The 26602-nt window shown below is 49.1% G+C and overlaps 9 protein-coding genes across 9 annotated transcripts; 4 read left to right on the top strand and 5 right to left on the bottom strand.

Moving 5' to 3' along the window:
• Window positions 1–2375: 2375 nt before the first annotated feature.
• Window positions 2376–3138, bottom strand: J4E83_004975 (uncharacterized protein; the record flags this gene model as incomplete). The annotated part of the gene is made up of 2 exons (XM_049331899.1): window positions 2376–3004; window positions 3057–3138. The coding sequence occupies 2 exons, from the start codon at window positions 3136–3138 to the stop codon at window positions 2376–2378; spliced, it is 711 nt and encodes a 236-aa protein (XP_049188994.1).
• A 1613-nt stretch (window positions 3139–4751) lies between these two features.
• Window positions 4752–5071, top strand: J4E83_004974 (uncharacterized protein; the record flags this gene model as incomplete). Its single annotated transcript, XM_049331898.1, has 2 exons — window positions 4752–4758; window positions 4818–5071. 2 exons carry the CDS (start codon window positions 4752–4754, stop codon window positions 5069–5071), a joined length of 261 nt encoding a protein of 86 aa, XP_049188993.1.
• Window positions 5072–5406: 335 nt separating this feature from the next.
• Window positions 5407–6081, top strand: J4E83_004973 (uncharacterized protein; the record flags this gene model as incomplete). Its single annotated transcript, XM_049331897.1, has 2 exons — window positions 5407–5855; window positions 5913–6081. The coding sequence occupies 2 exons, from the start codon at window positions 5407–5409 to the stop codon at window positions 6079–6081; spliced, it is 618 nt and encodes a 205-aa protein (XP_049188992.1).
• A 307-nt stretch (window positions 6082–6388) lies between these two features.
• On the bottom strand, window positions 6389–7078 carry J4E83_004972 (uncharacterized protein; the record flags this gene model as incomplete). The annotated part of the gene is made up of 2 exons (XM_049331896.1): window positions 6389–6915; window positions 6970–7078. 2 exons carry the CDS (start codon window positions 7076–7078, stop codon window positions 6389–6391), a joined length of 636 nt encoding a protein of 211 aa, XP_049188991.1.
• Window positions 7079–8051: 973 nt separating this feature from the next.
• On the bottom strand, window positions 8052–8878 carry J4E83_004971 (uncharacterized protein; the record flags this gene model as incomplete). Its single annotated transcript, XM_049331895.1, has 2 exons — window positions 8052–8580; window positions 8634–8878. 2 exons carry the CDS (start codon window positions 8876–8878, stop codon window positions 8052–8054), a joined length of 774 nt encoding a protein of 257 aa, XP_049188990.1.
• Window positions 8879–12401: 3523 nt separating this feature from the next.
• On the top strand, window positions 12402–13397 carry J4E83_004970 (uncharacterized protein; the record flags this gene model as incomplete). The annotated part of the gene is made up of 3 exons (XM_049331894.1): window positions 12402–12679; window positions 12740–13066; window positions 13118–13397. 3 exons carry the CDS (start codon window positions 12402–12404, stop codon window positions 13395–13397), a joined length of 885 nt encoding a protein of 294 aa, XP_049188989.1.
• Window positions 13398–13854: 457 nt separating this feature from the next.
• Window positions 13855–15709, bottom strand: J4E83_004969 (uncharacterized protein; the record flags this gene model as incomplete). Its single annotated transcript, XM_049331893.1, has 2 exons — window positions 13855–15055; window positions 15102–15709. 2 exons carry the CDS (start codon window positions 15707–15709, stop codon window positions 13855–13857), a joined length of 1809 nt encoding a protein of 602 aa, XP_049188988.1.
• A 6131-nt stretch (window positions 15710–21840) lies between these two features.
• J4E83_004968 (uncharacterized protein) lies at window positions 21841–23198 on the top strand (the record flags this gene model as incomplete). Its single annotated transcript, XM_049331892.1, has 9 exons — window positions 21841–22068; window positions 22118–22209; window positions 22257–22346; window positions 22398–22482; window positions 22545–22682; window positions 22731–22822; window positions 22869–22958; window positions 23010–23085; window positions 23148–23198. 9 exons carry the CDS (start codon window positions 21841–21843, stop codon window positions 23196–23198), a joined length of 942 nt encoding a protein of 313 aa, XP_049188987.1.
• A 449-nt stretch (window positions 23199–23647) lies between these two features.
• J4E83_004967 (uncharacterized protein) lies at window positions 23648–24385 on the bottom strand (the record flags this gene model as incomplete). Its single annotated transcript, XM_049331891.1, has 1 exon — window positions 23648–24385. One exon carries the CDS (start codon window positions 24383–24385, stop codon window positions 23648–23650), a length of 738 nt encoding a protein of 245 aa, XP_049188986.1.
• Between the last annotated feature and the right edge of the window lie 2217 nt (window positions 24386–26602).

The following is a 26602-nucleotide window of genomic DNA, read 5'->3' as shown; positions in this document are numbered from 1 at the left end:
ATGCATCAAGCAGCGAGATCAAAATGTACAACGGCGAGGTACTGACATGGTTCGACGTATTTATCATCATCGTGCACGACGAAGCCTCGCGCGCGTTCCTATTCATCACCCTTCCCATATTCGCCATCGTCGCTCCTATCGCGGTCTTCTGCCTGGCTTATCAGCGATTCGGGAATCCACCTCCATCGTACGTCGCTATCCACGATCCAGCTTTGCACGTTGCGTATGGCACATACTCGTACGGTTTAATGGAACGCTTCCCTGAACTACGACTCTTATGCGACATTGCAACTGGACATGCAATCTATGACCGCTCGCGTTCTGGCGCGCGTTCTGGCGAGGATGTCGTACCTGCCGTTTTCTTCATAATTGCAGGCTTTGCGTTCACTCGTTTGACATACGAAACACACTTTCCAAGGTCGAGCAGGAATATGTTGAAGTTTCTAGTGTACGGACGGCTGGTGTATGCTGTGTTGGGGTTTAGCGTCATTATGAGCTTCGGGTTCTTAGACATATTTGCATACCTGACTGTGGCGACTCTCGTCGTCCTAACTGCGAATGTGCGGGCAAGAGGAAGTATCCAAAATGCATAGTTCGGGAAGGAGCACGAAGCAAGAGTAGGCGACTGAATTAGAATGTTGACTCTTACAGTGCGAGAATGAGATTCATATAGTTCGACATGTAGTACGAATGCACCAGAACGATCTTGAACAGTGTTTGTTTGTAATTGGCGTTGTGAATCATGAACACCTCTTTTGTCTTTTTACGACCTTCGTATGTACGATCTCCGTGAACCGCTTATAATTCGTTCATGCCTCGTTCATGTCTTGAGCTCAAGGAATTCTAATCACCATATCTAGGCATCCGAAACCAAAATGTCCATGTCCAGCAAACCCACGCTTCTCGACCTACCCAACGAGCTCCTCCTCCAGATTGCCAGCTACCTAGAGCCCGACGTGAGAATCGACAAAGACGCTGGCTATGGTTCGCCCACTTGGCTTCCTCTTCATCCCAAAGATCCGCCGACAGCTACACTTCCTCAGAGTGCCACAGAGACACGGCAGAAACATAGAGAAAGCACGCAACCACTAGTGAATCTAGCATTGACATGCAAGCGGCTTGCACCCATAGCGCAAGAATTCTTGTTCAAAAATGTATCGCTACCGCGCCAATTACAAGACCGCGAACCGTCGTACGACGGCTTTTATGCATCGCCGATGCTGCATTTCTTGCGTACGATCATCGAGCGCCCCGATCTCGTGGAGAATGTGTGCAGTCTAGCGATATGGTTATGGAAAGGTGGGCCTATACGGCCGTTACAGTACCTAAGCGAATCGTCGGACCATGTCCCAGGCAGCTTAGCAGCAAAGATGGCCGATATCGTGTACACTCTTCCCGACGGCTCCCAGCGATCCGGCGCAGGTCACGCGCGATGGATACAGAGCCTCTCCTGCCCAAGCGAACTCATGGTCGCTAGTTTAATACTGGCGGCTTTGCCTCAACTGCGCGCCGTCGAAATCTACGCCAAAGCAGCTCCTAGTTCCAACAACGTGTATGGAAACCTTGGCTGGTTTCTCAGGAGAGAGGAAGAAACTGGTATCCGTCGGCTGAGTCAAGGTCTGGGGATGACGAGGGTGGAAAGCCTCACTTTATCTACCAACCTTGACTGGCTATGTATCAACATCAGCAGTCTCACACATCTGACCCTGGACTATAACGGGCGGCACCCATTTGCAAATTTCCTCAAGGGAGACATCGCGCCTATCACAGAGCCGACTATCCTCTGGGAATGCAATGACAATGTCGATCCATTAGGAAGGTCACAGCGTGAGAATGGAAAGAAGCTCAGGTACTTATGTAGAAGGCTCGAAAGTCTACACACGCTTCGTTTCAACTCCTCAGCGTACTTGCTTACAAGGAAAAGACCCCCCCACACGATGGAACGCATAGTCTTTCAGCCAGCTGACGCGTTGGCTTTCAAGTTTACGGAGAAGATTTGCGGTTGTGCTTTGGGTTATCGCCTCGATAGGTTGCGTGTTGTTGAGTTGCATCGGTTCATCGAAGGGCCTGTGCCTGCTACGGTCGTGCTAGAAAATGTTCGGACTCGGGATGTCGTGACTGGGCAGGACGTGTGGACTGTGTGGCGGTCTGAGCCGGGCTGTCCCCCAGTGAGTACTGGTCGTCTATCAACAAACAAAAATTTTCAACTCGATGATTAGAGGTAACGGGACGGCTTGAAGATGGTAGTTAGTAAGTCACAAATCGACACATCGGTCGCGGTTGGATTCTGACCGAATGATAAATCGCGTCTTTGTTGCCAATGACGGTCTTCGTTAACGTTTATTTATCATCTACTAACTACCTCGTTGGCGCATTCACCAGAGGTTCAGCGCAGCAGCACCAGCAAGGGCCAGCAGCGCAGAGCCCTCAATGCCGTACTTGTGAGCAGCACCGGTGCTCTCGGGCAGAGACGCAGATGCAGAATCAGATCCACTGGCAGCCGGTGTAGACGCTGAAGCCGAAGAAGCCATGGTGCTAGTCGGCATGACAGATCCACTGGGTGTCATCGCGCCCGTGCTAGCACTCCTCATAGTAGTAGCAACTGTGCTGCCAGCTTGCGCTGAGGCAGTCATGCTGGTCGCGGCACTTGCAGCAGGAGTCAAGAGGCTGTTTCCAGCAACGACGGTTGCAGAAAGGAACTGCACGTCATCACTCGAGAGTGTCGCAGTGATAGGTTTGCCGCCCGTATCGTCATTGCCACCAAGCTGGTTCACCGTGCAAGTCATCTCGACTGCCTTCTCGTTGTAGTCGCATCCGAGGCTCATGGATATCGTGTCGGTGGACATTTGGGCTTGGAAGCGCGTTTGCGAAAGGATGGTGACATCGAGGCCTGGGCCCCAGCCGCACTCGCTATCGTCAACGCCCGTGGGGCAGGCGATGTGGAACTCGGTAGTGGAGGGGTTGGCGGTGTTGATGGTTGCGACAGGGTCGATGCCGTCGTAGCCTACGCTTGTTAGTCTTTGATCTGCGGTATTCCTCGGACTAGAGTGACGCACCACCAGGGAAAAAGAAGCTGACGACGTCTTCAGCACAAGCCGCGCTTGCCAGGATGGAGAGGATAGCAATGGATTGACGCATGGTGGGCTTGGTGGGTCTCGTAAAAAACAAGGATTAGATTAGGGTATAACGGTCGGAGTTGCGCAAGTACAAAGAATGACTGGATTGGGTATAAATGAGTGTGTGGTCGCAAAAACGACTGACGATACGAGGAGCTGAGGCTTGACGGCGTGCAGACGCCTGTACGAGGAGGCGCATTGCTACTTAATATTTTCCCCTGACCTTGGTAACAAGGCTTGTTCGGCTAGTTGCCGCAGACAGGCTGAATGCTAGTGTCGATCTGCGTTAGCCGTGTGGGTTATCTTGTGGGAAATTAGACAATGCCATCCAGCGGAGCTATCCAGCCAATTAATTTTGCAAACCTAGCAGGCATAGGGTGCGTTGTCATGCTCATAGTGCCGGTAGATGAATTTGACAACAGCTTGACATGGTTCCCAGATGTTGTTCGCCGGTTCCCACGCGCGAAGATCGCGGATCCAGAGCAAGGGATTGTTCGTTCCAGTTTGTTTCTAAAGGCAGAGTCTTCTACCGATTCGATATACGCTTAGGAGGCAGCGATCCGTTTGGCGCGAGCGTTATCGATTTTCGGATGCAAGTGAGCGAGATTGTAATTCTCCTCGGCCGTAAAAGCTGCTGCACGATTCGAGGAGCAGGTCATCTGGCGATGCGCCGCGCCGTGGCGAAGCGCATAGCCTTCGAGAATTTCATGGCACCGGCAGAAACTGAGACGTTATTCTCTCCGGCCGAGGCTTGGGGATGCCAGTTTCAGGCCGCGACCATCGGACGAACGTGCGGATTGTCGATCATCTACTTTTTCAGACTTTGTCGCATGGTGAAGAGCGTTTTGTCACCCCCTGGGCATGTTGGACAAGGGAATGTTGGTGGAAGAGAGACGTGTGATGATCGTTGTGCGGAGAGCTGCAGGAACAACCGGCAGCTGCCCCACTTGGCAAATCACCGTAAGGTCCGATAAGAACAGCACTGCGCGCGCGCAATAACACCAGCCTGGGCAAAGTAATCCCTTTGAGTCTTCTGAGCCATCTTGCGACCTACGCACGACTCGTATCGAACTGAAATTGTGGCTAGTTGTATTATCAGCAACCCAAAGCTGGCCAACTTCGTGAACTCCGTACCGCCCAGCTCGCCTTAGCATGAGATGGCATCTCCCTCAACCGCGTCGCAAACGACTAACGGTATTCTCATTCTATGGGGATCTGTTGACTCTGCCACAATCGATCAAGATGCACTGAATGATTGGTGGACCAACGAGCACCTGCCCGAGCGTGTATGCCTCCCGGGCTTCCAACGCGCGCGCCGTTATCGCGCACAGAAACGCAGCGATGGCCTGGATAACTATCTAGCCTTATACGAGACTTCACGCGTCCAAGATCTCGCATCTACCGAGTACCTGTATGCGCTCAACCACCCGACGAAGAGGACAGTTCAGTTCATGCCATGTCTGGCGCAGATGAGCCGCTTCGCGTGCGAGAGGATCTGGTCGAATCCCTTATCGATCTCGAAACCTGATCATGCGACCAGCGACAACGGGTGGCTTTTGATGCTGGTGTTTAAGGTCGCTAATGCTACCGATGATCCAATCTCTCGTATTGATGACTGCCTCAGGCGCAAAGAGCATGGCGCGTTAGCGGAAACAACACATACTCAGATCGCAAAAGTAGATGCAGATATTACAAGAGTAGGAACGACGAGCAAGTCTTACGACGATGTTCAGTTCAACGACTCGAGTGATGGCGATGGCACAAAGCCGGCTGACACCTACATTGCATTGTTCGAGTTTGAGCGCAGTGCTGACGGCCCAGGACATCCCCAGTTTCCAAACAGCGAATGGCTTGCATCTCTCACCACCATCTTGACAACCGCCGGGCTACATATTCAATACATCAACACCTACACGCTCTTAGCCTCGCTCGCCAAAAACCAGATCGCGTGCTGACAACTTGACACGACGTCCGCCTACGCCAGGCTGGCCGCCTAAACTACGCGACACGCTTGCGGTATCGCGCGCCCCAGTTCCAGGCACCCGGCCCAATCGCGCGCCACCTCCCCACCAGGGCGCGCGAATTTGAGTATAGAAAGATGCCAAATTTGGGATTCTGAGGTCTGTGGCTGACAGGGGTATGCATCCCGTTGTTCCTGAGGCGCAACCGGTGAAGCTGCCAGCCCCACGATAAAGAACGCTGCGACGCCCGCATCGTGTGCTTACATCTGGATCCTCACATCTCTTACCACCACGAAAATAACGGCGTGTCTTCTACCAAGATGCCGTCCATGAACCTACCCACGAGCTTCGGGCCCTTCTCCGCCCTCCCTCGCGATGCTTCGCCCCGCTTGCGCATCATCCAAAACTGCCAATTGGGCATCGCACTCCTCGCCGTGGTCGCCGCCTTCTTCACCCTCGTAGTCCCATCGGAGCGCAAGTTCTTCACGTTGAGCCTCCTCTACACGCCCCTCTTGACGTCCATAACCACCGTCTACCTCGTCCGCCGAGAACAGAGGCGCGCCGTCGCTGGCACCCTCTCCAAGCAGAGATACATCAAGTACCAGTGTTTCAAGATGGCAGCTGCGATTGGCATGTCTATCATAGGCTTCATTGGACATATCGCTAGTACACCGGCGAAGGGAGATGCACACTTTGCTGGAGAGCGAGGACTGTGGATTAGCGGAGTCAAGATCAACACATGGCAGGGACTGTTGCTTTGGTTGAACTTCTTCAACTGGTAGGTCATCACTTTCCGATACCACAAGGGTCTGTACTGATCAGATTGCGTACTTAGGGTCTTCCTGTGGGCTAGCTTGTTCTACTCTTGCTGCATGACTGGTAGACAGCAGGGCTCCATTGCTCTCACTGGCGAGGAGGCACGCATTGGCATCAACCCTGAGGAGGCTGACGACGAGGCTATTGCTCGTGCCCTTCAGGCTGAGGACCCCAACTGGCAAGGATAGACTGCTCTAATGAAACCATATCCGAGTCGTTTTGTGGGCGACAAGAGATAGCGATGTCGTTCCCCAATCATATCGCATGATGGATGTAATCAGGATCAGTCGCTTTGCCATCTTCACTTCGGTAGCCTGCACTATGGCTCTGAATAGAATATGACAGTTTGGAGAGTTCAATCAGATTGCTGAAAGCTAGTACAGTATCGCAAACACGCTCCTTAAATCAGCTGTTAATGAATATGGATTCTACCTCTACGTATCATTACTATCTACTCCCTCCTCTCCATACCAAGTGACCACATCCACCTCACCCCTACAGCACCAAAGCAGCCCACCCAAGAACCCCAGCAACAACAACCGGCACCCCGACCGTCCCAGCAGCATCCGTAAACCCCGGCAGCTCCGAAACACTCGACGTGGACGGAGTCGGTTCAATAATAGCGGTCGCCGTCGTCGTATCACTAGCGCTAGGAGCAGGAGCATACGGAGGCGCAGCACTGCTCTCATCACCATCAGAAGCGACACTGCTCGGAGCGGGCACGAAATCCGTGGCCGTACCGGCTGATGGCTGGGGCGCAAGCCAAGTAGTGAGTTCTATGAGGCCGGTCTCACTCGTCGAGGGTGCTGACTGAGAAGACCCGGAGGAGCTCAGGTCAACGGTACCGGTGACACTAGCGAGGCTGGAAGGGATTTGCGTGATGACTGAGACGGTACGCGTAGTCGTGATGGTGGTGAGGGCCGTGGAGCACGAGTTGTCGGAGCTGATGTCGGTAGGCTCTACCAGCGGTGGCATCGCAGGGTAGGACTCTATGTGCACTGAGTCGGGGACAGGAACGGAATCTGAGGTTGTCAGTTTCTGGGGTTGAAATGATTGGATGGAAGGGGTGTACTTACATAGATCTGACTCTGATCTTTTCTTCTCAATGCGAGCTTCGCCCCGAATGCCTTCTGCGGCGGCAAAGCCGATGGCGATGAAAGCGACGAGCGACAGATGGTACTTCATGTTGAAACTCAATGGGTTCGATGTACGGAACGCTGGTGAAGTTGCTCGATTGAGAAGTCACTCGTTCAGGTGGGTTTAGGTGCGTATGAAGAAGTATCAGCAGCCGGCACGGTGGGGTGATGCTGGTTCTTATATTTGGATATCAAACAATCATTTGATTCGTCCTCTCGTGATACCTATGTGCCGCGTATTTCTTACCAGGCAACATCATGACACAGAGTACCAAGCGGGAAGACAATCTCTTTCAGTCAATAGTCTTCGGTTATCGGCTAGGTATACCACGCGCATGTTTCCTCTCGCGGCGTGTTTGTTTCACAGCCGTAAGTACCCATAGCGCTTGTACGAGCGAGTCTGACCAATTGGTTTATGCTTGATTGGCGGCCAAACGAAAGAACAGTTTAGATCAGGGGTATTGCGGCACGTATGCGTTGTTGCACTTCATCCCAATAGTCTGTGTGAAATCTTCCCAAGGGCACACGGGCAAGCAGCCGCCCGTGACACGTTTTGTGTGGTAATGTCGTAGAAGCAACCCCCAATATTGTTGGAACAGCCCTGGCCCGAACAGTTTGTCGTTCAATTAGCAATATATCTGATCTCCGGTACTTGTGCGCGTTACTCTCGCATCTGCAAACTCGTGCGAAGGATTGTTAAGTGTATGCGCCACTTTCTTATGCCCTTGGAGATGAACATCGTGCGCTCAAGCGACACGAAGACGCTGTGTGACATGAGAAGCCTGCATGCAGCCTCGTACCTCTTACATAACGATCTGCTGAGGCGATGCGGTTTGCTTCAAAATAAGCAGCGTCACTGATCCCATCACACATGCCTCTGGTAGGTCATTGGTCCCGGATCGTGTTGAGTGGGCTCGGTGCGATTCGTATTCGGCAACAAGACGTAGCAGTAGCGTGACGAGGATTGTACCCCTGGTCTGAGTAGTTGCTAGGTGATGAATGTAGCGATTCGCAAGAATTGTTCAACCAACTTCCGACATGTTTGCTTGAGTATGAAGATGTACTGCCGCCGGCATGGGGATGTTTGGTCCTCCATCCAGACTTCTGGTCCTGCTCGGCACCTTGCTCTCCTGACGACAGTTCTCTTGGTGGGTTCTTGTGTTGTTCTTCGCTTCAGAGTTGAGATTATCGCTGCCAATCATGTCAGGCTCCTTCTCCGCCCTAGGTTTCCAAGACGGCAGTTCGTAATCAGGCACGGAAGTGCTACCTGTAGAGGAATCTCCCGGTTTTCTCATGCGGACATCTTCTTGCGAGAACGAGATATGGTCGTTGCCGAACAAACCGCGAATGAGCGAACGTCGTTGCTGTGGTACTTCCGCAAACATATCGGCATTGAACATGTCTTCACCGGGCGAAGACGAGAAAGTCAAGAGTCGTGAAGGGTCGTTACCAGGGTTCGGGGTGCCTAGGGCTATGGTCTTGATGAGGTGAGCCATGGACATTTCTATGTTGAGCTTGACGAGGTATGCCAGAGGATGGAACATAGCGTAGCTGTAAAAGTTAGTCGAGCTGAGCGAGGGTGCACTTGAGCAAGACAAACTCACACAAATCCATTGGGGATGCTCATCGCGCCAATGATCAAGACATCCAACAGGAGAGAGACGATAATGATGCGCTTGTTGAAACGGACCAGGCGATTGTACTTGCTTAAGCCGTTCTTAACCAGGTCCGCATTGACGACGCGGATGAAGTACCAATTGAGGTATCCATCAAGGAGAAGAAATAATACTTTCTCGGTGCGATCCCAAATAGCGTTAATTCGAACCCAACTGCGTCCATTAGTGGGCATACTCGTGAAAAACGGATTGCAGGCGTACTTTGAGCTTATTTGCAGCCGCGCAGGTATCCAGATAATGAACACGCTGATGTTGATCAAGGTCACATAGATCGCGGCGCCTGCGACGAGGCGCCGGCCTTTGACTCGATCCCCAAGGATGATACGAATGCGATTGATGATAATTTGAGGCAGCAACTGAATCTGAAAAACCCAGCAAAGCACTGCTGATGTCAGCCAAGTACAGATGCCAAGGCCACGGTATACTTGCGGACTGAGAAGAAGAAGTAAAAGCTAGGTTCTATAATCCTCAACAAATACAACAGGCAATCGATGGCGAGAGCTACCGAAGCCGCGATTTCCAGCCAAACCATCCAAATATAGACACTGGTCCTTGGGCGTCGACATGCTTTCGTCTGCCTAATGGCGATGAAGGCTGCGGTTATGGCGAAGAAGTTGGTCAGACCGAACGCTGCAGCCGCTACAGCTATGTCTGCGCGAGTCACACGTATAGGGCGGTAGTTGTCGCGAACAAACGGACCCCAAGCACCGAAATCTTGGGGTGGAGCGATCTCTTCGCCCATGGGGAGTTCTAGGAGGCATTCGTTGCGGATGTCGTGGGATGCATAGCGAGATATGAGGTAGAGCCTACCAAGGCTATTAAGAAAATTTCGTTGTTTGAAGCGGCCCGTGGCTTGCACTATTGGGGGATCGCGGAGCCGATGGCGCTACCCCACAAAGTTCAGGATGTAAAGATCCGGTAACGACGAGGGACCATCGACGCGCGTGCATGATAGGCGTTCCATCGGAATGACACCTGAGCTCTGCACATCACGATACACCTCGATGCGAACACTTCTTACAACGGAATTGGATCGCTTGAGATGCCTCGAGCAGAACAACGGACTATGATGACGTCGATCGTATCTTGGATGGCTGTCGGGATCTTGCGCCGCATATGCTGATTGGGCGAGTCGCGAATGAGATGTGGTGGTGGCTTTGGTTTGCTTCTCCTCAACAGCAGCCAACGCTGTCTCTGCTGCAAGCTGAGTGCTGATCGCGATCATTATGACCCTCTGGTCACCTCGTGGTTCAGGGTAGCGGATCTCGGTGGTTTTCAGTGGTAGTGCCTCCGGCCGAGCGCACTTGCCATTTTTCTAGGTTCATCGTCATTACGTGAGAAAAACGCTGCCGTACATCACGGTATCGGAAAATTGTCAAGGCAGATAGCTCTGACTGCGTTTTCGCTGGTAGTTGTGAGATAGGTGAATATACGACAAAATTGCCCGAGGCTGTGCTGATGGATTTGGCGGTGACTGATGCGAGGGGGTTGTGACGTATGAAGATCGGCGCCGCTCACTTAGCTCATCTTACATAATCACCCAAATGGCCTGACAGGACTCCGCTCACTTCCGTCGACAGATATCCCCACACTATACATAGGTCTCGCTCAAACAATGGCGCAACGTAGCGCAGGAGATTTTCGACCCGGAAGACACGATGGGGACATCTGCTGATACGCTAGTACGACTTGGCACGTAGAATGAGAAGACGTCAACTGAAGCTACACCAGGCCGAGTACAATAGATCCACGAGCACACTGTCGATTTTGGTGACGGCTTCATGAGCGAACTATTGGGAACTGGAGTCTGGATGCTTTCCCTTACTGGACCCTGCTATATACACGAAGATCTCATCAGTTCCATCATTACGTGGCTCGTTTGCTTCTGGATTATCGACACCTTCAAAACCTCCTCCATGTGCCCCGCTTGCTATATTCACCGAAACCTGAACCAACGGTCTCCGAAGGCGCGGTACATAATGTGGCCCTGAATCATAGGCGAGTTATTGAACACATCCAACCAATCGCAAATTTGTTCCATAGTCGGACCCTCGGATAGCACATGGTACCAAATCTGATCCCGAATCTCAGCTGGTATGGATTCGAGGGTCAGACGCCGAACATGATCGCTCTGGCTTCCATGCTGGCTACTCTGGGAGTGTTGGCGTTCGAAAATCGGTTTAGAAGAACAGTGTATTTCCTGCGCCCTGAAGTCAACCCGAGGGAAGACTCCGCTTGATGCGACTCCTGACTGCAGGGCCTGGAGTTGAAGTGCTTGACCTGTGGAGAGAAATTGATCTACCGTAAGACTGCGGGCTGGGTAGGGTAGCCTCAGAGTGTAGAACCGCGTCATTTCCATGAAGTCTGGTGGTGCTCGTACATCGTAAATGTGTGGCCCCGGGCCCGGCCCCGGCTGTGTGACTAAGATACGAAGATGCGCCGCATGCCCATACTGTTTGACAGGCAGTGGGCGAAAGCAAGTGTTCTTGACCATATGTTGGAGACGCGCGTTGTAGTACTTAGCCCATTCGTACTCGAAGTCGGAGGCAACCTTCTTGCACGACAGAAGGAGACCGACATATGGTGCGAGATTACCTGGGCCAGGTGCCCTGGGAGCGGCGGCAAGAATGTATCCATAGACCTTGACTTGGAGCTCGGCGGGAAATGTCAAGAAGCCGTCGAGCTGAGTTGCGGCGGCCATGGTAAGTTTGCGAAAGGTACACGGTATGTGTTGAGGGCTTTGTTGTAGGTTGATAAGACGATCTTCCGTGTTATGCAGTCAATAGAGCGCACGGAATATAAACTCACGAGGACGGTGGTCGTAGGCAGCCATGTATATACCCGCACATTCACTATCTGGAAAACGTAGTATCGATTACTTTTTCACGTTCTTCGTAGACTACACAGGCAGTAATACCAATCACTGTGGCAATGGTCTTGAGCTTACCAAGTGAATTGATGTAGTGTATCATTAGAAAAAAGAGGATTGACGACAGTAGAGACAGTCATGGTGGAAACAAATAGACAGCGAAGGAGCTAAGAAAAATCCTGAGACATGCGCGATGATTCGGATCATAAACTCCTCCCAAACGAGAGTTATCGTAGGCCGTGGTTCAGTATAGAGACGGCCATTCCCCCGAACGGGTCTGGCAAACCACTGTTATCTACATACCGTTCCACTAATATACACATCTAAAATCCCGCGCGGAGACACTTGAAGCTCGAGCGCGAAGCCTGTGAGGTGTATCGTAGATAACGGACTCGGGCAGCATACCGAGGGTCTCCAACCCGAATCGGCATCCGTAGAAAAGAGTGGAGAAAACTCATGCACAACATGCTAGCTTTTTCCCCAGACTCGTATAGCGTGATCCCAGTTACCCGCAGCGCGGGACCAAGCGAACGCAGAATACACCAGTAGGATTGGCTTAATCTTCGCCCATCTAGGAAGCGGAGAAACAGTGAAAGGATAACGGGCTTCCCAAGTTGCGATTTCGTGGTTGAGCCGCTGTTGCACCGCGCTCTCACTGGTCGGCATATGAGCTAGATAGCGGGCCAGCAATTTCACTTCCTAGTTCGCCACCGATGCTTAGGACACATTAATACCTCTTACCTGAGTTGCGATAGAGCTTCCAACCTCGCAACCCTTGGACCATACTACCGTGCTGCTCGTTCTCGAATTCATTCCGCCGACGTGAAATGGCGCCACAGACGTCAATACCTCTAGCTGCGAACGTACTCGGGACCATTGGAACAGTATTCTGGTGCGTCCAATTACTACCGCAAATATACCGGAACTGGAGGACCAAGAAAACAGATGGACTACCTGAGTCCATGATGCTGCTATGGTCAATTAGTGGAGTGCCCTTCGGAGTGTACGCCATTGCGCAGCAATTCAACATCCCGCTTATCGTCCAGCCGCAGTGCTTCTGTGTGTTGTGCGGTGTTAGTTGGGCGCAGTGTCTTATTTACAGCCGGTGAGTCCATCGAAATGAAACGACATTGCCTGTCAAGATCGGACTGCTAACCAGGATTAGGAAATGGCGAACCTGGACTGCTTCTCTTCTGCTCTTCGCTCTTCTCGTCTTATTCGCAGGGGTAGAAGTTGGTCTTGTTTATGCTATCCGACAGCCATACGCCGACGGGTTGGAGTGGCCAGTCCTACTGATCGGCATCGTCGCCTTTCTCACTCTCATCTCAGGCTACATACCTATCCCATTCGAGCTACTCAAGAGACGGGGCCGTGTAGTAGGTATAGACTTCATCTTCTTGGCCATCGATTGGAACGGCGCGTTCTTCTCGCTGATGGCTCTCGTAGCCCAGAAGGAGTTTGACGTGCTCTTCGGGACCATGTACGCATTATGGTATGTATCGTGGTAATCATGTTATCAGTGAATAAGACTAACGATGCTTAGCTGTGCCATCGAGATGAGTATGGTCGTCTCACACTGGGTCTGGCTGTTCCGAACTCGTGGGATCCGTAAACGCGCGAAAGAAGCTGGCGTAAAGTTCGATGAGTTCGAGGAAGCAATAACCTGGCAGGCTAAGGGTATTGATGTCGAGAAGAAGATCTTGCGCTTCTTCTCGAAAAAGAACAGGCTCGAAGAGAGTACACACACACATGGGAATGATACGGACACCCCTGTCAACCCAGAGGAAATAACCCCAAAAACAGTGCCGAATGCGGTTGTATAACAACACGATGGCGATAAGACGAACTTATCTTTGTCTTTAAGACGTATTGGTTGGATTTGGCGGATGAAGTCCCGTTGTTTCGAGTGTGGACGAAATGCTTTCGGCGCAAACCTAGTTAGGCCGCTGGGTCGGCGAGATGTTCTTTCGTGGCGTCGGCATCATGAAGGTACATGCGCTCTTCGTCACCAGAGTGCTTGTGCTGTCGCACCAGCGGTCGCGTCATTGTATTGGTATAAAAATAACAAGGATTTTCGTGTTCGTGGTGTCTCGAGAGGAAGGCGCGCAACAACGGCAACAGCAGGGCAGATTCGATTATGTAACAGCCAGCACAGATCACAAGGCTTGGGATCGCCATTCGTCACCAACATCTTTACGAGAGCAACACACAATTAAATTTATGAACATTAAGATATCATTATGCCGTATCGTCTGTATTACTAAGAAACACAAGCGACGCTCAAGCACCTACGGCGCTGCGCGCACTCTGCCTGCGGTGCATCGCGTACCTGTTCTCGCCACCCGGAACACCGCGCACCACACTACCCCTGCGAGAGTTGGGCATCGAGCCGCCCTGCTGCGCGAATGAGTTTGCGCGAGAACCGTACATGCCTGGAAGACTGCTAACACGACGGCCACCAGTCTCGTCACGAGCAGCACTAAGTTGCTGTGCGAAGGGACTGCGCTTCCTGAGTTCAGGACCCTTCCAGTAGATGACGTAGACCGAAACTACGAGAAGAAGAGATATAGCGAAGAGGATCGTGGATGCGTACGCGAGATGGTTTTCTCCACCAATGTTGGAGAAGAAAGGCGTGGCGGGGAGTGTAAGAACACCAGCGAGGAAGTCACGAGCCCAACCGTTACCACCAGTCGCGGAGGCTGAGTAAGGACCGTACGCGCAGATCATGTAGTCGATGGTTGCCATGTAAATGGCGTAGTTGGCGATACCAATGATTGCTGATCCAATCAGAGATCCTATCCAGTGAATTGGTGGGCCAGTGCTTGTCCAAGCGAAGATGATGAGACCGATAGGAAGGCATGGGGCGGTATACAGCAACCACCAGAGACGCGCCTCATATTGAGACCTCTCGTCATCGGGGTGATCGCGACGGAGGCGCTCGTTACGCTTGATAGCCGGGAAGAACGAGAACCACGCGATAAAGTAGCCGATACCGATAGCGATGAAGGTCAGTCCAATAGCGTAGGCGGAGAAGTTCCATTGCTCGTATACGAGTGCGTATGACTGCAGGAACATGAAGATGATAGCATCGGAGAAACCGGATAGCAGGGAGAGAACGAGCACGATGGGTTCCGTGACGAACATGCGGAAGGGACGGACCCAGGTAACGAGAATCTCGTGGACACTGAAACGTTCCTTGAACGTCTTGAGCTCGTTGGGTCCCCAGATGTTGTTGGGCTTGCCGTTCTTCTCGCCTTCTGTACGGCGTTTCTTAGCGATACGGTCCATGAGGACGGTGGTACGGGTTTCGGGAACGAAGATGGCGTGGGCGATTTGGACGGCTCCACCGAAGATCAACTGAATCCAGATGTTCCACCTCCACGCGAGGAATTGTTCGACGAAGCCACCCGCGATGGGTCCGAGGACCGAGCCGCCGACGGAGGAGAAGACAATGAACGCAACGGCGTATTGTTGGTTGTCACTAACACTGTTAGTATGAAACTCGAATGAAGGCGCGAAGTACTTACGGTTCCCACATGTCCGCGACCATGGCGAGAGTGACTGAACCACCTGCAGTAGAGAGACCGCCGAGTGCACGGAATCCAAGGATGGTACCGAAGTTGGGCGCAATGCCCACAGGAATTTGCCAGATGTTGACAAAGAAGAGACTGAGCTGGAGGATGGGCCATCGTCCTAGCTCTTCACTCCAGGGAGCCCAAAGCTCACAGCCGAACGCGTACGTGATGAGGAAGATGGCTGCACCCAGACGCGCTGCCTGCTTGCTGACGCCGAACTCCTCAGAGATACCCCCGACGGCGTTGCTGTACAGCGAGGTGTTGAAGTTCATGCTGACCTGCACCATGAAGACGATGCTGAGAATGGTCCATTTCTTCCATGTTGGAAAACAAAACCCGAGTTCGTCGTAGCAGTCTTCCTCGGTGATTTCGTAGCGATCGTAGGTGCCGTACTTTTCGTAGTGTTCTTTGTCGGCGGCGGTGATCGCGTGATCGGCCGGGTTCTCAGTGTGGTTAAGGTCACCGTCGGAAGCGCTCTTCTTCTCAGCGTCACCAGCTTCGTTCTTGTTGACGGTGTCCATGTCGTGGATTTCGGGCTTACGCTCTGCTGCAGACGCCATGTTGTCGACAGCAATGCGCTTGGGCGGGTTGTTGGTAAAAAGTAGTCAACCCGGGAACCAGTTGCGGGGACTGGGTGGGAGAATCTGGGGTAAGATGATAAAACCCAGACGTCACGCAGGCGGAAGAAGCAACTTATAAGACGCGCAGTGAATCCAGAGGCGCGGGTGCACGCTCCAAAGAGCCCAATGCACACTGTGCGCATCACAAGGCACGCGCTCGAATCCTCGAAACGTCATATTACAGCTTCCACGGCTGACAGGGCATGAGCGCTATGGCGCGTTGGTGCTAGAGGCCGTTGGACACTGTCCCCGGGACCTCTCAGACCAGGCGATGTAGCATTAAATATGGGTCGAAACTTAAGTGCGCATCGACCGAAGCGAGGGTAGTATTGGCTTTGGACAGACGCGCGGGACGCCTTGCTATCTCCTCATTGTCGGGTGTACACCGAGTAATCGGTAGAAGGTGTGCTACGTCATCCTTGACTGCATTGCAAGTCTTATCTTCGCACGATTCCCACACCACAGATGGTTTCGCAACACCTGATCTTGGCTTTTAAGCCTCCAACACAAGGCCCCCGCCCGCCCTCTAAGCATCAAAAGAAGGCAGACCAAGCTGCGCCGATCGTCCGCGCCAAGCTGCGCCACGCGTCTTAGCCTTGTTTATCGAAGTTAAGAATGCGACCCGTGACGTCAGCTCGGCTACCGTCTCGAACGCCTGGCGCCTCGCCCCCATGGCACACTGGCTGCTAGTGCCCCCTAGTGTCTAGTATTATTTTAGAGGTATTAGGCATTAAGATATACTAATTTATTTATCTAGTCTCTATAGCATAATCTACTAAATTCTTTTTTATATATTTTAACTATTTATTTATAAATTTTTTTATTTATTTTACTACTTCTTTAGCTTATAAGTTAAGTAGTTAGTAATTTTAGTAGCTTAAATTATTATTAATATTTAGTAACTATAGTTATTAACTAATAATAATAGTTATAGCTTTAGTATTAAGAGCTTTAATAGTATATTAAAAAAGTATTTTAAGTACTATTATTTTTTTCTTTATAAATAAAGTAATATTACTTAAAAAATATAAAATAGTATCTTTTATAGTATATATAAGTACTAGCTTAATAGTAATTACTTTAATACTTAATTAGTATTAGCTATACTACACTTTTAACTAAAAAATTATATCTAATATAAGTTAGTAATATAAGCTAAAATTATTTTTAATTATAATTATATTACTAAACTTATTATAGTTAAAATAAGCTAAAAAAGTAAAAAGTATTTAATTTATAGTAAATAGTAAATATAATAATATTAGTAGAAATTTATAGTAATAAAAAGAAGTTAAGCGTAGCTTATATAAAATTTCTACTTTTAAAAATAAGTAACTATAGTATTATAAAATTTATACTTATAGTTCTACTACTTTTACTTTTATAAGTAGTGCCTTATACCTAATTTTATAAACTCTATTTAGTAAAAAGATATTAAAAGACGCCTAGCTACTATCTTAGAATAGCTAGAAGATTTTAAGATTTTAAGATATTTAGTATATATTACTATTAGTACTAATACTTAACTATAACTATATATATTTATATACTCTCTTTACGTAGTAGTTAAGAACTATATATTATACTAATTACTTAGTAAGACAACATAGTAGTAATAGAAATACTAGTACTTACTAAGCCTTATAGTATCTATTCTCTAACTAGCTAATAACTATAATATAATAACTATTTTATAGCCTAGGTCTTAATAAAAGTTATAGTAGTTTATTATAGCTACTATCTAATAAATAGTATCTTACTATATAAGGTAACTTATAAATACTATATTCTTACTATTTTAGCTCTTTTTACTTTTATAAAGTATTCTAGCTAAAGTATTTCTTTATAAGAGTATAGCTTTTTATAAAGCTAAAAAAAGAAGTAGATTTATTATTTCTTTTACTTTATATACCTAGTTATAAATAATAATATAGTAGATAATTAGTAGTATCTTATTAGTAAGATTATTAATAAAATAGTCTTTAATAGAATAGTTTTTCTAGTTTTTCTTTTTTATAAGTAAAAAACTATAACTACTAAAGAGCTTATATATTTTACTAATAAGCTTCTTAAAAGTAAAGCTAGAAAAAAGAATAATAAAAGGTCTTGCGCTAGCTATATACGTAATAGAAATAATAGAAATAATAAAAATAAAAATATTAGAAATAAAAATAATAGAAATAGAAGTAATAGAAATATTAATAGGCCTAGCGTATAGCTCTAAAGTACTAGTAAAGTAGCTCTTTAGAGCGCTTATAATAGTATTTAGTATAGTATAAATATAGTAGTTTATAATAGCCTTTATAATAGCTTTTAAAATAATAACTTTAAGAAGACTTATAAAGTAATAGTAACGCGTTTAAGAAGAAAATAATTAATATAGTAATAATAAAAGACTTAATTAAGTTTAGTAAGATAGTAAGATAATATAACTAGTAATAAGATTAGCTTTAGACTTACTAACACTAAAAAAACTTATAAAAGAAAGTAAGAATATAGTTAAGAGCTTATTTAATATACGTATTAGTATAGCTTTTAGTATTAGATTTAAGCTACTATTTATATTTTTAATAAGTCTTTAAATTTCTAATTTTACTATAAGCTATAAAATAAGAATTATTAAGTAGAAATCTAAATCTTAAGTAGTAACACTTATAGCTTAAAGAGCTACTAATATAAAATAAGAATAGAAGTAAAGAATAAAGAGTATATATACAAAAGCATAATTTTATAAGCTAAGATTTTAGTATTTTATTACTTTATAATTTATAGCTTAGTTAGTTATAAGCTATTAAAAATATATAATTATATTATAATTCTTTCTACTATAGTATAAGTAAACGTTAGTATTTATAAAATAGTTACTTTACTACTCTAAATTTTAAAAGCTTTAATTATACTAGAGGTAGCAGCGCTAAGAATCTAAGCCTTAGTCTACTTAAAGCTTATACTTTTATAGAATTTTAACCTTTTTAGAAATACGTTTTTTTATGTACTAGCAATAGACCTTACTCTTTTTAAACTAGCTTATACTATAGAATTATTAGTTTACTAATAAATTACTTTTATAGGATATATATTAAAATTACTACTTAAAACTCTAATAGACACCTAGTGGCTGCTAGTGCACGATTCACTCCTCCGCGGAATCTCCACTATCGATTTCTCGATCCACCTCCGACCTGCCCCGACATTTGCACGTGGGGCCTGCAACTTGCTGACTTCCAGACTGTCTGCCACGCGAAAACACGTTATAGTGGCGGTCGGCTTTCCGTTTCCGGATGCTCCGACAGCTCCGAATGGCCCACGCGTGCTTCGAGACGCGTTGTGGGTAGGATGAGGCTCAAAATTTGCATATCGACACGCCCAGTAGCGTACATGATGAGCGAGAAATTTTCACGGTCCGATAGTTCGACATGGCAAAGTCGGTGTCCGACTGAGCTTCTCAGTGCACGCGCTGGACCCATCGGAGGTGGAGTAGGGTGATATCCGTAGCCTGTTGAGTAAACACATTACCGGATCGTTCAGCTCTTGACGATTTGCCGATGCACCTGATCTCGAACTCATGGTCGAGTTGGTACCAAAGACACTGTACGGAAGCGAACAAACCGAGCCGGCTCTACCGCGACTTGGGCATTTGATAGCATTACTGATCCTGATCAAGCATACGTCGCGCCCGTAAAACTCCAAACGATCTAGTGTCTACAGATCACTCCATCTTCCGACTACCGGCATGCGACAATCTCAAACTACCGAGCCGTGACCGGTCTAGTGTCCTTGACATGCCATTATACACTCCCAGCTAGGTCGCAAATCCTTTTCACGTTTCTCCATCCCAGGTCGGGTCCATCCACCTTGTGAAGACCCTCCAGATTCCATGTTCTGTCGCCGGCTCGCCTGTCGCCCAATCTGGATCGTTCTCCAGTTGTTGAAATAATTCTTGTTCCATTCTTTTTCTCTTCTCTCCACCTTCTTCGTTCCAATCTTTGTAGATCTTTGTGTAGACATCTTCCAATTCCTGCCCCTTCAGCTTCACCATTTTGTATCTGTCCTCGAACTCTCCTCGCAGTTCTGTAGGCAGTATATCAAAGCAACCATTCTCTGCTCGAGCGCAGCCATGTGACGTAGTCGCGGCATGTATTGTCCATTCACCAGCCTTTGTAAATCTCACCGAGCATTCGGGCTTAGGGCATTCGAAAGCATTGCTTTTCCCCTTGTCGAAGTGGTGTCGGTCCAAGGCTTCTATGAAGAGAGGCAAAAGCGCGCGTTCCTGGAGGACGATCCTATCCGAAACAAAGCTGTCTTTCTGAAACTGCCCGACTAGACCGCGAAATGGCCTTCCGGGTACTAGTACTGTGTTATTACGCGTTTTCGCCTCAAGATGTTCCCAGCTTCCATCTCCAAGAGGCCGAAAGTATGAAGTTCTCCACTGCGGTTTCTCCCTATAGCTGTACAAGTCGTTTTTCCAATTAGTTTCACCTTTGCCTCGCGTCTGCATGATTACCGCCTCAGCAACGATTTCTTCTGGGGAAGCTCGTAACAATACCTCCAGACATAGTGGCACACTCTCGACTTCCTCCATGATGTTGCAGAGCCTCAAATTCTGATTGAACACTACTCTCTTAGCTGCCGGGCATCTCTTCCTCAATGTAGACCAAAATTTAGCCACAGCATCTTGTTGCACGTCTTCTGGGCGGAATAGTTCCTTTACTTCTCGTTCCGGCCATAGCCAGTGGTGCAGGCAGCGGTACTCAATCTCTACGTTCTGTACATATGCAAGGAACGTAAGGTCGAAGCAAGTAGAACTAGGATAACCGCCTGTGATAATCCAACTACTATCCAGGAGGAAAGACGCGTCGGCATGTCCCCAGAACAGCTTTGATGACTCGATGCGTAGCATGGATGACGTTCGCATGAGCTGCCAAAGGGTTGGTATCGAACAACATGAGAGGATACGGAGCTGAAGTTCGGTGGGAAGCCTTTGGAATGAAGAGAACCCGGTAGGCGATGGTTGCGATGTATTTTTGCCGTCACGGTGCCTTACGTACGCAGGGAAGAAGACGCGTTTTTCGCCACCCCAGTTCATTCCTAGATCCCAATTGAGTGGCTGCGTCCATGGAGGTCGAGGGAGTAGGTTAAGCAGATTGCCAACACTTGATTGATGCATTGTGGCAGGTCTAGGGCGAAGGCTACGAGGCGCGGGGTTCTCTGGTGGTAGTCGCTGCCTACTTGTGGGCAATGGCGGGAGCCAATGAGAGTTCAGAGGCCTTAGCGCCGATCACCCGCGGGGTTGTCGTATGAGCACCCGATGCCATCCTCTGACCTTCAACACTGACCAGACGCACTCTCTATACTCAGACTACCTAGGAATCGCCACAACTGTTGTTTGATGCGCTAGGTGTCATTTCTCCAAACGTCTTCATGGAGCACACATTTGGTAAGGCCACCAGGTGTCGCGTCTTCGTACGACTTCGGATTTGAGGTGAAGGCAGGGCTGCGTGTAGACGGGCCGTTCAGGTGATGTTGAATCAATATGCGACTCAGTTTACGAAGGGGACACGCTCGTAGGATGAGGTTTAGCTTCCTTCGCCGTAGTAGGCCAAAAGGGAGAAAAGCTGAGTGTCACGAACAGCTGATGGAGTACCTGGGAGGGCTAGCGGAGGCCTGTCTCAGCAGTTCCTAACCTCAAATGATCACATTGATTCATTGCCTCACATCACGAGCCTCTAGAATAATCACTGATAAGTGAAAGCGGAAGGCCAACATGTGTTGTTAACCAGCTTTCTCGCGGCGTCGTTTGCGCGAAAGCACGTGCAATCGACTGACTTCTCATACGTGACACAGAAGCCAGACATAGGCCTCGGCTTCACTAACGATCGGAATGTTGGCAAACGGCCACTCACTTGGTAACTCTGGATTTAGCCTGCCTTTCCTTTCTCTCTTCCCAATACATAAAGCTACGCTCCCGTTGCGACCCTTACCTCTTACTTCTTCCTCCACCAACAAGTCAAATCAACTCCTTCCCGATTCCGCTTATCACTTCCCCCTCCTACAGCAATCTCTCATCTGCCATGCGTCTCCTCATCCTCTTTCTCACGCTGCTTTCGGTTGCAGCTGGCTTCACTTTGCAAAAGACCGATGGCACCGTGATCGAGGTCGGCGATGAGCCTATGGTCATCGACGGCAGCGAAGTGATCATGCCTCAGGAAATGTTCGCGAGCGCGTCCCGCGTCAAGCTCGACGGTATCTCCGAGGCTACCGACGTCAGCACTGCAGATATTAATCCTTTTCCGGCTGCTGTACGTGCACACCACTACCTCTTACTCATCTTCTCTAACTTCCATCTAGGTACACCTCTACGAAGGACCCCACAAGCAAGGCAGGCGAGCTAAAGCCTACCTATGCGCTACAGGAATGAATGGTTGCCTCGCAGACGGCGCGTGAGTGCACCAAGTCAGTCCACTTCACCATGACTAACATATTCAAGCTCTAAGCCATGGGCTTCTTCGCTCACTCTACAAACATGCCCCCACGGCTCACCAGTTGGGAACAAGACATTCGCATGTTTCTTCTTCTCGTAGGTCTTATCGAGCAAGCTCATCTGCGGTACGAGAGTAACGTTAGCTAGCACACCGACCTGCGACTATACTTCTAGGTTTCTTTTGACGCGCACGTCTATCGACGATCTCACAAAGTCGACGCCGAGATTCGATGTGAGTACCAATGAGTCTGGACGTCGTGAAAGAAGCGTTCCTTTACTGACCATGATGAACAGGAGACGATTAGGTCCATGCAGTGCTTCTTGGATAAGGATGCTCACGTCGCTGGAGTTGATGCTCGTTCTGAGCGCCACTCCGACATCAGCACCGCAGACATCGGCACCGCAGACACTCGCGCCGCAGACGTGTACTTGGTATGGCGCATCATAGTCCCTTTGATCAACTCGCTGATATCCGTTTAGCTTGCTCTATTTGAACAACCCGATTACCAAGGTAGCAGAAGTGTCGCCTACTCCTGCCACCAGGGCGATAGTGGCTGTAGGGTAATCAGGGAGTAAGCGCACCAGACTCCACCATGTACATTTGCTGATACATTGTAGGGACAACCCTTGGGCTTCCTCGGTCATTTTAACTCCGTGTCCCGACGGCTATAACAATAGGGACAGGCCTTTTACCTGCAAATTATACGAGTAGGTCTCATCAAGCAGGCTCACAAGTGATACAAGGCTGACCCAAGCTAGGAATTCCAAATGCCAAGGTAACCCGTCGTACTCGGCCCGCGAATCCATTGCAAATCTTGCTACTATCGAATTGGATGTGAGTGCACTAGATATTTAGCCTCTTTTGACAAGGACATATAAACTAACGGCAATGGACAGAACAAGATCAAGTCTGTCGACTGCTACTTCGACACGCTGCACGGCGAGTAGGTGGCGTATCGAGCTTGGTCTTTCTCGGCCTTAGCCCCCCAGGCGTTCTTTCATATGACTGTCAAATCGACACGGGCATGCACTGCAGAGTGTGTAAGCACTCGCCACTAGGAAAGATGAAATGAGATTCCTAATGATACATAATTTGTCTTTAAGCTCAGACTCTAAACATCGTATTACTCGCAATCAAGGGCCTACACACTGGTAGGTCCTGAATCGCGCCGAAAAAAAGACAGGGATCTTATTGTACCTCGCCTTCACCTTCACCCAGCTTCACGTCGACCTCAATAACCCACATCTGCGTTGGTTGTATTGTGACGCACATCAATGTATACCCCAGCCCTCACTATTATACCCACCCACTGCTCTTGTGAAGTCGTAATCGCGTGCAGCAAAAGGCCCCCTAATAATTACTTTACCGCGCCATGTCCGTACATTTTCTCTCATACCTACGGCTCCAGCACCCATATCAGACCATGCTCATCCTCAATACCGACATCGAATTTTTTGAAAGCTGTCAATCCGTGCAGCGCCAGAAAGGCACATGAAAAGTCCTGGATCAAATCCTTCAAGCCCTCCAGTTCCACACGACGACCCCTGAACACGTTGAATCGAACCTTGGTCAAATGACCACAGTCGGCCAAGCCATGTAGATGCAGACGCTCGAAGATCTCAGCACCGGTGCTAAGTTTCTTCCCTGTCGGTCCGCGTTTCGACCATCCGTAAAGATGTGGTGAGACTATCTTGAATACAACTGTCTTTAGCGCGGTGCACACCTTGATCAAAGGTATAGCTTTGCTGAAGTCGTTACAGAAGTCTCCGTAATAGGCAAATTGAACATGTTTCAACCATCGTAGTCCTTCATTGGCTTCTCCGAACTGTGATAGGAAAGCTTCAAGAACTGGTGAGTCATTACTGTTGTACATGAAGATTGTTTGGTATCGCAGGTAGAGTCGGGAAGCGATGATGCGCTCGAGCCTGTTGGTGAAACAAATCGCTGGGAAAGATTCCTGAAGTGCGTTCCTGCCGGAGATGTCGGTAGGAACGTAGAGTTTGCTCCTGAGATGGCCACCAGCGAACAGGGCGTGCTTGTATATGAGCTCCTTGACTTCGAGTGGAAGAGCAACGAAGTTGAATGACTGGCCTCCGATGGTGCTTCCTGGCGTATTGGGGCTAGCGTGAGACATGCTGACTGCGAAGCTCGTGATACCTCAATGTGCGAAGATACCGAAGTGGATTGGAAAGGGCGCTGTCCAGCTAGACGGTTTTCGTGGATAGATAAGCGATGGAGAGGGACTCGGGCTGCCGAAAATTTGGATGATAGCGAGAGCAAGTCGCAGCGAAAAGATAGTCGCGCGCTGCTTCGTGCACATACTGTTAGGCGGTAGTCGCGGCCCAGAGGTGAAAGAGCGCGACCAGAGACTTGGCTGCAGGCACTGCAGTCGGCCGTACAGTAACCCTAAGCTGCAATGATGGCGTTGTTAGAAGAAGCAGAAACTCAGAATATGTTGACACTCACTGGGTCGGCGTGTTTGCTGAGTGGTGTGGCCCAGACTTAGAAGGTGCTGCCCTGAGGGAGAGCAGCCCCAGATCACGTGAAGACGCGCTTACTCCCTTAGTCTCTTAGCGTTCGCCATGGTCCCACATCCATGTCCAGATTTGCATCAATATGATCGCTCCTCATACGATCTGCCAAGTTTTCTGTGGATTCATCAGAAAATGTCAATGCCGTTCCCCAAGCCCTCCTGGCCTACACAGGCATTTCACACAGAAGCACAGACTGCCGCACCCAGATATACACAGGCACACCAGCTTTCTTGAACGTACCCCAGGCTTTGTGATTGATGTTCACGTGGGCCTCAGACAAGAGGAAAAGATCGAGACGCGAGAAGCTGCCGTACTTGAGCCGGTGTTGAAGGGTATGTTCGACCGAGGTTGGAGAAACTGCTCTGGTGCACAGCAGACTAAGCTTTTCCAGACTTGGAGGTAGTTTATCCTCCAAAGTATCTGTAGATGGTCGAAAGGGCAAAGTAAGCTCTCGTAGGCGGGTAAAGATGCTGAAGTCCGATATCAACCCATCAGGATTAACTGGAAATCGACAGTGTAGGAGTTCGCTATGGTCGATGGGTTCTACGGATAGCGTCTCTAGAACTGACTTAGACACACGTAGACGTTCCAATATCTGAGCAAGAGAACGGATAGGGCCGTATCGGAAGGGACCTTCAATACTGCCGCTGGCCACTGTCCGGAAGCGTAAATTGATGTTTTGTACTTCTAACATGGCACCACCATCAAGGCGATATATTCGAGGAGTCGCCCAACACGGATCTTTTCTTCGCCACAGGGAAACGCAAGCAGATAAATGGTGTAAGCGTACTTGGGACGGAACGTTATGTTGGGGGACATCGGCGAGCTCACCAGCTTTCAATGTCCTCAGGTTGGGTAACAGATGAGTGCTATTGATCAAGAGTCCGCACTTGACATGTAGCTCGCTCAACAATGGAAAACGCACCGAACCTGTGCGCCACGGCGTGGAAGCAAAGAGCCTTTGCGAAAACGACGTGTGATCGCTCTGATCTGTAGGCAGGTATATTCCATCATGTAGCTTGGTGTAGCATTCAAGCTCCAGTCGCCCTAGATTAGGCAGGATTCGGAGTAATCCGCCGTAGAGAGCTGCAGAGCGCCATTGCACGATATGCGAAAACCAACACCTCTCGGAATCATGATCTCCCATGACTTTCTTGAGGTGGAAGACGAGTTGCTCATACACGTCCTTGTATTCCAAACAATAAGGGCTGTCGACAATCCTATCGACTTCAACATAACGGGCATTGTGAGTCGTGTCCCAGTCGACACGTGTAGCTTCGGCCTCTTCTGCTGTCGAACAGACGTCGAAAGGCATAGTACAGTTCACGATAGCGAGCGATATCGATTGTATGCTTTTGAGGAGCTCAGGGCGGGCGAACAATGTGCGTAGCAGCATCATTAGCCGATGCCCCTCATCTGGTTGTTCGATCGTCGGTGCGAAGTAGAGATGCTCGCGTGCGACCTTGGCTTGAACTTTGCCGATGCGCGCATAGGAGGCGAGATCTTTGGAGGAGAGATGTGACGCGATTCGGAGCTCGAGCTCAGCAGGAAGGTCGGCAAAGTGAGCCATGCTGAGCGCGTGGGTGCAAGTGCGGTTGCGCGGGAGTAGGATAGCTAGTATGTCGACGTGGAGATCGCAGCGCTAAGAATGGAGACGCGCGAATGGGTATCGTGAGTCTGAGCTGAGTACTATGTTAGATCGTCCGCTGGTGTCTCTCCACCGCCATACCACAGCTACGCGCTGTCCGGTTAGTGTGTTGCACATATACGCCACTGTAGCGGTCTCTCGGTTGGGCTTTGCATGCTGTGAACCGCGC

The sequence above is a fragment of the Alternaria metachromatica genome (genome assembly GCF_023757995.1).
Source record: "Alternaria metachromatica strain BMP 0045 chromosome Unknown scaffold_9, whole genome shotgun sequence".
NCBI classification, from domain to species: domain Eukaryota; kingdom Fungi; phylum Ascomycota; class Dothideomycetes; order Pleosporales; family Pleosporaceae; genus Alternaria; species Alternaria metachromatica.
This window is presented reverse-complemented; position numbering and strand designations above follow the sequence as displayed.